Below are 11,141 nucleotides of genomic sequence, written 5' to 3'. Positions count from 1 at the left end.
AACAATACCTCAAGAATTTTCAAATAAGTTAAACGGCTGGAAGCCTCAAAGTCATCCAGTTATCTCAAGCACATAAACCATTAATGGAGCAGCATCACCTTTTCAACGAGGCATCTGTTTTTAGGCAAATGCTAGGCTCAATGTGGTTATAAAGTGCCAGTGAGTAGTGCGTAATAATGACTGTCACCATCTTAAATCATGTATGGCCTCTGAAGACAGGGTCATTGTCCCGTCAAATTTACCGCAGTTTAACTTAGGGGCATCGATTTTATATATTTCCAGCCAGCAATAATGCAACTGATCGTACATTACGCCCTGGAGACTCCAAGGTAGAGTGCCCAAAACCCGTATAACATCCCTTATTTTTGTGTGAGACGCTTGTAGCAGCTCATGAAAAATGCGTTTTATCTTCTCAGCTCGTTCTGTAGTCACAGATATTCGCATAAGGACTGATTTGAATTGGAAACCAAAGTTGTATTTTTGGATAAAGCTCATTGAATAGGAATAGTGTCAAATTCAATTTTTTCTCCAACTGTCTCTAAGATTTTCTTATCAGAGTTGAGTGTTTCCCATGCTCTTAAATTTGATATGCTGCCAGCCTGATAGGTCTCAAAGCTTTTATTTAGATACGCTTTTAGCGTGGGTACAAAAGAAGAATACTGGTTTTCTATAAAATCTCAAAATTTCTTAAAAATTTGTTTTTTACTTGCGATCGTTCATTGTGTCCGATCGTTTCTTTCTGAATTGGTTCCACTTCGACCGATAGAGGGTGTTGCCCTGATGACGGGATGAAAAATGGCGCCATTGTCGTTTCTCTTGTTTTGAATGTTGCTGCCAAGTGGTATTAGAATTAAGAACTTGTTGTCGCGTTGTTAATTTTTTTCTTGTGCGAATGTGGGTTTGCAATTCATCTCCAAACAAGTATTTCGTAATGGGAACATGCGATGCGCATAAAGTACTAAATTCTGGATGGAGATTGGGACGTATAGCGTCACATCGTCGTTTAGACAATTCAAAACTTACATGTCCCAGGATTGCCATGATAATAGCGTTCGTACGAACAAGATCATCAATATTCAGTTCGCTGCATGCTTTTATTGCAAGCAACCAACAGTTTATTGGTGGTTTGTGTTGCTATATTCGTCATGGTTGATTGAATGGCACTCAATTGTAAATCTCGCCCTCTAGCTGGGTGGTCTAATTTCTCCCAAATTTCGGGGCTTATGTTAGGTACAGTAAGACAATCGCAGTTCTTAGGACTAAAATTTTCTTCCTTCAATTGTTCGTAGCTCAGCTTGTTCAGCCGGTGGATAATTGAGGCGAGCTTCCTGTTGACGATTGGTGAAGTCTTCTCAGTTTCGTCAAGTGTTTGCGGTATCTCTTTCCGCAGCGGGTCCACTGCTAGTTGTTCTGCTTCAGAATTGCGCTTGGTCGAAAGTTCTTCGCAATCTGCGTCATGCCCTGACTAAAGCACTTGCTTTCCTCTTACGAGTAGATTCCACTGTAGAGGATACTGATGTTTCCTGCAAAAAGCTGAGTGATTTACTCATTGTGGTTGTTGCTTCACTCATCCTACCAAGGGTGGTTGCCACATTCAAATTCCTTGATGTGACTTGCACATCTTCGCTTTCTTCAATGTTATCGTGTTCATCGTGATCAGCAAAACCCCGGAGTGCTGTTTCATCTCCTGTCGTATACTTTTAATTATACTCATAATTCAAAAATTTGTAATATAGTGTGGAAAGGAACTTTTTGTAACTGATAACGCTGTGAAATCTACGCTCGAACTGATCTTGATATCGCGCGCTCTATCTCACATGACTTCCTAGTGACGTAGAACAGTGACGAAATAGAATTTGCTTAATTTAACGTTTATATGGGATTTTGCATGAGCTTCTATGGTATGCAATATTTAGGAAATATTATATATTAACATCGATATTAGATTCATTCTTTTCCAGTGGAAAGCGGGATGCTTTCACTGAAGGTAAATGATGTATTGTCAAACATTAACACCGATTATGTTACTGATATTTAATATGGAATTCGAGCTTTGTCCTTATGAACTGTTCAACATGCTTCCAAACAAAAATGAGCAGGAATATTCAGTTGATTAATCTATAATAAACCTTTTACCTTTTAATTCTGCTATACCGGTCACAGCCCGGGACTTGTAGCGTATAAGGCTCTCTGCTTTCGAGTAGACTTGTCTTGTTTAAAAGGAGTGGAAGGTTAATTTCTCAAATGTTGTAGGCAGGTACAGGTCACGCGCATGTCAAAAATTTTGGTATTTTTTGTTAACAACTATTGCATACGTTTTTTAATTTTTTGAGCTGCTATACTTTATACGCACCTATGTAAACACCCCATGTTTTTAGTGTTGAGACATCCTTGCTTTTCCATTCTAGAGAACTTTCGTGTGCATATCCACAAATGCTTTGTATTATTTGTGTACAGCAACTCTTCTATTTTACTCATTTGAAAATTTCCATCATTCCATGACAGCGAAAGTGCTGACAAACCTATACATTTGCCTCACTTCCGCGTATTGTAAATATACGAGTTAGTTAAAAGTTAAATTCTGAATACAGAAATATTTTACATAGGTATAATTATGTATAATTATGTAAGATTTGTAGTCTCATCAGATATAGTTATGAATTGAGTATGAAGAATAGAAAATCCGATGATATACAATAAGTAAATTGCTAACCGGTACAAGAGTTTGTATTTATGCACTTCATTTAAATGATAGCGAAAGTGCTGACAAACCTATACATTTGCCTCACTTTCGCGTATTGTAAATATACGAGTTAGTTAAAAGATAATTTCTGAATACAGCCTTATTATACATAGGTATAACTATATATAATTATGTAAGATTTGTAGTCACATCAGATATAGTGATGAATTGAGTATGAAGAGTAGAAAATCTAATGATAGAGAATAAGTAAATTGCTAAACGGTACGAGAGTTTGTATTTATGCACTTCATTTAAATGAATTAAGCAATTTCAACTGTTTTTGAGTAAAATTACCATAACGATCAACATGGCCTATAAAAAGTACTGAAATGGAGACCCTCGGAAATATGGCGTTGACGTACGTACCTCCAACTTCCATAAACAAAAAAATTTTTCCCGAAGTGCTTACCCAGCTAGCAAAATTACGTTGTCTCAACGTTTTACCAACGTTCGTCGAACGTTCACTCAACGTCGGAGACCAACGTTGAGACAACATGATTTTGTCAACTCGTAGGAACGTGGTGGCGACGTTAGGATAAACGTTGGGATGTAACGTATTTTCAACCTAAACCCGACGTTTGTACAACGTTCATACAACGTTTATCCGACGTTCATACAACATACAATAAATGATGCATTATTTTTGAAATCATAAAACAGTCTTTTCAATGATACGAACGAAAGTTTAATATCCATACAATCATCTTTTAATTCATCTATTTTGCAGTGCGTGTTTTAATATACATATTTACAAAAATGCTAATAAAGCCGATTGCAATAAGTTGTCTTTTCGGACCTGCAAGAAAATAACATATATGATCATTAAAAAATGGTAGTCTATATATCATTTTATATGTCTTACCACCTACAACAACAATGACTTATTTGTTTGTAAAAGATGTCATTTAAATGGAAAACTGAATCGTCTGCTGTATGTATATCTTCCTAATGTAATTTATATAAACATATGGATCAAAGTATTTTTTAGTTTTATTCACTTAAAAGCAATCGAATAAATCCACTTATATGAATGCCACTACGTACGTACGTCGGATATAAGAAATTATCTCGCTCTACAACGTCATCTCATACGCACGAGAAACAAAACAAGTGAACAAAACTTTAATCGTTATGGCACCTTTTTCACATTTAACCAACACTATCTTTTTTATATAAATAATAAAACAATTATTGAATTGGGTTTTCACGTAATATAAAGAATTATCAAGGCATCAATGTGTTCTATCTGCCTCAGCGTTGGTAGATTGAACAAACCTTGGCCTTCATAAGTCTTAATTCATATACTATTTCATTCAATAATTGTTTAATATCACGCTAAGCAAATTGTATATTATGAATCTAATCATGCAGTTTGAGTTAACAAAATTTAAAACTTGCACAAAAATAATACCTGCACTAAAATGAACATTTTTTTAAAGGTGCGCATTATGTATATGTGTCCATTTCATTTTGCTTTACTTATAATTCAAAGACAATGAAAGACACATGCTCACTTTCTTTAAGTGCACATGCCAATAATGCTATTGTGTATTTTTCTCAACTTACACAGACAAGAAAATACAAATATGTCAACTATGAGATTACGGAGTAAAATAAGTTGAGTTCTCCCTGTCTAAGTTGAGAAAATCAAACAAAGAAAAAATGGCATCTATATACTTTACCCAGCAATCTATTATGATAATGACATGTTACCTTAAATCTGGAAACACCTTGCTTGCCTGGAGCGTATTTTAAAAATTTGGCAATTTTCTCTTCAACGTTGGCCTCGGTGCATCCTTTATAAGCTCTGAGGCAGGCTTCTAACAAGTGAAACGAAACAGAAAAGACATACTTTAAATAAATTGCATAGACAAAACACTAAATAATTTTCGTAAGCTGAATGATAAACAACAATTCATTAAAGTGACATATGCAAAACAGTTTAATGTATTAGCTTTTAAAACTTGCAACAATATTCCTTATGAGAAGGAACAACATAAATGGCTGTTTTTCCAATTCATGAACGAGAAAGAGACAAAACATGGTACTGCTGCAGCAATCATTATCGCCTAATTGTGCTTACTTGTTATAACTTTGCAGAGGGCAAGGTGCTGAAATGGTCGCTTTGACTTTCTGACTTTTAAACTATATTGGGACCATAGATTATTTGTTCCCAGCTTTTTCATAATTCTTCTAACACTGTTTGCACAGGTGTTTGCCACAGTGCTACCAAAAACTGCAGCTAGTAAAGAGAGTAAAAGATAAATTATATGGCAAAGTTCAATTTAGACATATATATATAACCATTTTGATATCGAATTGCAAAACAAAACCATGCAAAGTGAATGGTGAGAGCTTTTAGAAAGACCAGTATCTTCGTTAAAATTTTCCAGCACAAATAAAACGACACACTCCTAAGAGCCGTTTGAAGTATAGTAACGTATTTAAATCAATCAAAACACGACAATGCTCTCAAGAAAAACACGAAGCTAGATTCTTATAGTTTAATCAGATAATCTGACCCTCTAACGTCACGAAAATCCTCATTAAAATTACAGTACCGCTCGCGTATTTGTTAACATACGCTACGCGTATGATACGAGAGCGATACGCGTATCATACGAGAACGATACGCGTATCATACGAAAAGGATACGCGTATGATGAGCGTATAATGCGTGAACGATAAGCGTACATATAATACGAGGATGAAACGCTGTGATACTTGATAGAACTTTGTTCATCGTAATGAGCGGCACTATGGTGACATATAGATGTCATCAATATACACTTAAGAAATTTTCACCATGAAGGAGTTAAAAGGAACAATAAAGCAATTGGGTTTTTATAAATGATACCATTCAAGTTCATGTATGTTATGCATCCATAAATTTTGGGTTGCTTTAGTTTCAATGAAATGTGTTTATCTCATGTCGTATCTAAGTATACATATGACTCATCAATGACGTATATAGTTTGAGACACATCCTATGAAAACGGAAAGTCATTGTGATTAGTTTGTTTTGAGATTCATTCAAAGTTGCGTGTGCTATAAACATAAGAAACGACACACTAACAATTGCTTTGTAGCACAATGATGACATAAAAAAGTGTCAGTATACTCTTAAGATATTTTATTCACGAAATAGTTTAAAGGCACGATATAGCAAAAGAATTTTTTAATAGATGATCTTATATATACATGTATATAAATTTTGGGTTTCTTTTGCAATGAGCTGCTATTGTCTCACGTCGTATCTAAGTATACATATGAGTTATCAATGACATAGCTGAATAGTTTGTGACACATTCTTGTATAGAAACGGAAACAAATTGTGATAACATAAGTCATGGTTTTTTGAAAAACTATATTGAAGAAAAACTTCAGCATCTAAAGGGTTAAGTTTAGGACTTTATACGAGAATATTAAGAAAGTAATATGGATATGACACGAGAACGACATGCGTATAAAATGAAACGATACGCGTATGATACGAAGAGGATACGCGTATGATACGAGAAGGATACGCGTATGACACGAGAAGGATACGCGTATGATACGAGAGCGATACGCGTATGATAAGAGAATGATACGCGTATGATACGAGAAAGATACGCGTATGATACGAGAAGGATACGCGTATGATACGAGAGCGATACGCGTATGATAAGAGAATGATACGCGTATGATACGAGAACGATACGCGTATGATACGAGAATGATACGCGTATGATACGAGAACGACACGCGTATGATACGAAGAGGATACGCGTATGATACGAGAAGGATACGCGTATGATACGAGAAGGATACGCGTATGATACGAGAATGATACGCGTATGATACGAGAACGACACGCGTATGATACGAAGAGGATACGCGTATGATACGAGAAGGATACGCGTATGATACGAGAATGATACGCGTATGATAGTGCACGTTTCAGACTTTGACAAACGTGCATGTTTTCAAGCTTCAAACACAAATGGTAGAAGAAAAGTCAATATTATGTTACGTAATTGCAAATGAAACAATCGTTTTCACGTTTCCAAACCGATAAAGGGGAAGGGCTATCCTTTGCTTTGTCACATTTTTTTACGCAACACTTGAAAGAGTCATGCATAAAAACAGGCAGTGCCAATAAATATTACTAAATACGTATGGATGGTTAACTTTCTAAAACTTACCAACTTTCTTCTGGACTTTTCTTCATCAAGACTAGAGGATAGTCCTCAAGTTCTTAAACCGAATCAAAGGCATTAGGTACAACATCTTCCAAAATTTCGTGCTCGTCTACACCTTTCGTAGCGCTTAACAGAGCACGCAATATTGACAACGTTTCTTCTTGCTTAACAATTAATGTTTCCAGTTTGGTGAGAACTGATCTTTGGAAGCCTACAAAATAGATAAGAAAATAATAGAATAACTTATGTATAACCTACGATTATCTTAAAAATATAAAACCTTACAACATGCTAACAAGAAAATTCAAATAAAACTCGCATCAAATTGCTAATTAAATACACATACATAATAACAACGCGTTTTCAAAACTATATATTGTCGAAAAGGTACCATTAATGTTTGGTTGAGAACGTCTTCCTGCAGGTGTTATGTTCATAAAACTTTTCGAAGGCGTTTCGTGCGATGAAAGGTCATGCGCATCTGCAAAGCAATCACGTGTTGCAGTTAGTTGTGAAGAAAAAAAAACATTTCAAACGATACGAAATGAACGTAAATGAAAACGTAACAACAAAACATGCAATAATGAATTGTAAGAAAAGCTTGCCTAAGAACCACTGCTTCGTTGAGATTGTCTTTCTCTTGTAGTGCCAGTTGTAGGAATTCCTTGTGAAGAGACGTTGCTTGTATCTACAGAGAAGACACGTACTGGGTTTAACATACATCTTTATTGAACGCACGAACGTCATTTAAATTAAAGTACTACAAGTTTCAAAAATCAGAAACAGAAAGGTGACTAAAATAAAAATTTCGAGAAAGTTTCATTTAGTAGTTTGATAGCAAAAACTGAGAATTAGATTTGAACGAATGTATTTTGATTAAATCATGGTGAACACAACTGCAATTTTAGCTATAACTAACATTTTTTCAACTAATTACAACAACATTTTAAAGGACCAACGCCCACAGCACCTGTAGAACATACATAAGCCCTATGATGCAATGATGGACGTAGAAAAACAGTAAATGTACAATACGAATGTTAAAGTTATTTAAAAGAATCAATCAAAATTATTTCAGCATTTTAGTTGACATGTTATATGAAAGTTGCTGATTAGTCAGTTCTGATGACAGAAAACTTACCACTACGTTGAGATGGTGTCCTACTAGTAGATGGGGAAGTTATCGCATAATTCTTTGTGTTTAGGATTTCTGGTGCTAGTTCACCGTCATATAAATCTAGATCAACATTATATTAGTATGAAAAGAGAAATTTTATACGTGCATATTTCTGTCAAAAAATTGTCCACTTGTACAAGGATTAAAATAGCGCTTATACCTTTTTCTGCAAGGGAGATCAGCTCGTTGTACACCGGCAAATCTAAAAAGCAAAATCACTCATTAGATTTAAATGCAACGTAGCAATATGTGAAAAACTGCACTCCTTTGAATAAAGCAATGGCCTATTGCATTGCAACTACAGTACTTACTTCTAGAATTTGTTGATAAGATTTCATTGACGGCTGAAAGAAATTTTGCCTGTAAACAAAAGAAACTGTCTGAATTCTGTAGCTTTCCATCTGTCAACCTCCATTAAACTCCTAGGTTTTCGCACAAATGTAGAGGGGATAAATTGTTTAAGCTCCACCAATTTTTTACTAACAGCCTCTACATGGGCAACAGACATTTTAACAGCATGATTTCCCCTCATCCCAAACCATAGTCAATTTACGCATAACACCCAGACACAGTTGATACATGTAGTCAAATGGAAATTGCTTTACCATATCAACAGGCAAGTGACAGAAAGGGCTAACAAAGCGATGATGTTCTTCAAATCTGCTTTCTAAAGGAAATATTAGTGCACAATTCTATATTATTATTTTAAGAGTAAGTCACTTGACCAAGCCCCTTTCCTTTTTGTGTACACTTGTCACAACCAAAATAACCAGTACAAAATTTTGTACCTTTAACAAGTGCTCTTGCAGGAGCATCACAAACAATGCCCCTTACTGTAACAGTTAGAACCTTTTCCCCATCTTGGACTCCCCTCTCTAGAATACCCTTCAAATCTTCTATAAACTCATCCAAAAACTCCAAGTCTTTTGGCTTGGAGTCAACACACGTTAGGACAATAGGAAACACTACAACAGGTTTGATATTCAAAATGGCACACAACACTGGCCATATATTTTTGCAGAACTTTTAAACAAAAGAAGCCCATCAACATTTATGATTAATGTTCTAAAGCATTCGTATGATTACTACAGCCATCTTCATTAGGCATTGCATCACTGCATCTTAAAGCTTTATTAGCAGCAATCCAGTAATTTTGTATTACCTGGTCATGTTTTATTTTGATATGAACTAAAGTAAATAATAAATGTAACTGTCACTCTATTTATTTTTGATTGATTTAAACATATCCTAATGTTACAACCCATTCCCCCTAAGTGCTGGTGATCACAACATTTAGCGTAATGTTTTAATAAAAAAATGATAATTCTCATTCACAAGTTATGGTAACTTATATATCTCCTATACCAAATTTGTAACTTATTCTCTTCTTTACATGCATGTATCATACCTAATTTATACGTAAACCTAAAATTTTAAGTATAACATTATAGTTTACTTGCTAACAACAGCAAATGGAAAATGTTCTAAGCAAAAGTTCTAAATAAAAATAATTCAACTGACATTGCAAGCTTACTAAAGAAATAGGCTAAGTTAATAAACCAATCTAAGAGATAAAAAAGTGGTTTGTAAACTACATATTGTAAACTACATAGTGGTTGTAAACTTGAATGCAATAATGGGACAAACGATACTTACTAGTATTGTAAAGCAACCATCCATTGTTATGAATAAACATTCAATTACCTCTTTGTAAAATTATATTACTGTTTAAAAACTGCTGTGATTTGCAATAAAAACTACAACTATTTAAAGGTTTAAGGCTACGTGATTCTTAATCAAAAACATTTTGTAAATCACATAATCCCATAACACCATGTTAAAACATATTAATCATCACCTCTTATCAGTCAGTCAGTTAATATAATTCCAGATATGCTAAAACGTGATATTTACGTAAGATTTCAGATATAAAACAGAATTTTGACAATAAAATTCATACGATTATACATCGGGAATTCAATGATCACAAAAAATTGTAATCATTAAATTTGATAAGTAATTTTTGAACTAAAAACATCAGTCGCGTGAATGATTTGACATACCCTAGATCCGCCCCTGCATGTTATGACAATAACAACCATACGTACTGATGAATACCATATCCAAATGCTGTAGCAAGGTGTAGTGATAATATTATTTTTACAAAATAAAAATAGAAATGAAAACTAAGTTTAAACTAAGCTTAGTAAATTTGTTTGTTCCTACACCAATTTACCCGGACTCATAAAGTCACGGCAAAAGTAACATACGACAATCTCTAGATTATAAAGAATGATAAAATAAAGGTACTTACCACAATTTTTACGCATTGAAACATATTCTAGATCATAACTGTCTCTAAACTTGGAAAGCAAGCTGTACATTATCTTGTCTTGACAACTATTAGGCAAATTCAATTCTTGCACTTGCGATTTTCAAATGAACACGAACGCCGATATTTTACAGGTATCGAAATAATTTTAATGTCAAATTGATTTAAAGAACTTGGGTTATCCATGACAGATATTTGAAATACGTAAAACGTCGCCAAATGTCTTCAATAATTGAAAACCCTTGTTTGCAAACGTTATCCGCCAAACATTTTTATAGTAATTTGTTATCTATAGCGGGTAACCGGAAGTGCATTTTGCATATATAAAATTGGCTTAACATTTAAAAGAAAAGCTCAAAATAATTCGCGATTTCGCTGCCCAGCAAGAACCCGTTGTAGTGTTCATCGTAGAAACATAGCTTACATGATACTTTTAATCTTGAGATATCTGAGTACAACATTGTTTATAAAAACAAAGCTTTTGGACCACATGGAGGTGGGTTAAAATTATGCCAATCAACTAGTTATAAACTAATTAGTTAATTCAATTACAGCAATGGACATTTTTATATTCGTGTTGTGAAGTCGTTTTGAATTATGCTTTTAATAGACTTAACTTTTGCCATCTTACGGATCAATTCTTATTACCAGAAACAGCTTGAAATATACTTAAATGATACAACCAAACATCGGACATGATCTTAA

General features: G+C 34.3%; 1 protein-coding gene across 3 annotated transcripts; it reads right to left on the bottom strand.

The window, feature by feature from the left end:
* Positions 1 to 3,408: 3,408 nt before the first annotated feature.
* On the bottom strand, positions 3,409 to 10,529 carry LOC124448787. 3 transcript variants are annotated; one of them, XM_046999765.1, is made up of 9 exons: positions 10,419 to 10,529; positions 8,416 to 8,464; positions 8,207 to 8,306; positions 7,533 to 7,615; positions 7,319 to 7,408; positions 6,931 to 7,138; positions 4,827 to 4,985; positions 4,457 to 4,563; positions 3,409 to 3,539 (listed from the first exon to the last, which is right to left on the bottom strand). In XM_046999765.1, exons 1-6 carry the CDS (start codon positions 10,440 to 10,442, stop codon positions 6,984 to 6,986), a joined length of 501 nt encoding a protein of 166 aa, XP_046855721.1. In that variant the 5' UTR covers positions 10,443 to 10,529; the 3' UTR covers positions 3,409 to 3,539; positions 4,457 to 4,563; positions 4,827 to 4,985; positions 6,931 to 6,983. The 3 variants fall into 3 exon arrangements, with proteins under 3 accessions (XP_046855721.1, XP_046855719.1, XP_046855720.1); XM_046999763.1 differs by lacking the exon at positions 10,419 to 10,529 and adding an exon at positions 8,893 to 9,077; XM_046999764.1 differs by lacking the exons at positions 3,409 to 3,539; positions 4,457 to 4,563; positions 10,419 to 10,529 and adding exons at positions 3,551 to 4,024; positions 8,893 to 9,077.
* Between the last annotated feature and the right edge of the window lie 612 nt (positions 10,530 to 11,141).

This window comes from Xenia sp. Carnegie-2017, unplaced genomic scaffold (genome assembly GCF_021976095.1).
Source record: "Xenia sp. Carnegie-2017 unplaced genomic scaffold, XeniaSp_v1 HiC_scaffold_23, whole genome shotgun sequence".
In the NCBI taxonomy this organism is placed as follows: Eukaryota; Metazoa; Cnidaria; class Anthozoa; order Malacalcyonacea; family Xeniidae; genus Xenia; species Xenia sp. Carnegie-2017.
Note: the sequence above shows the minus strand (reverse complement) of the source record. Positions and strands in the feature narration are given on the sequence as shown.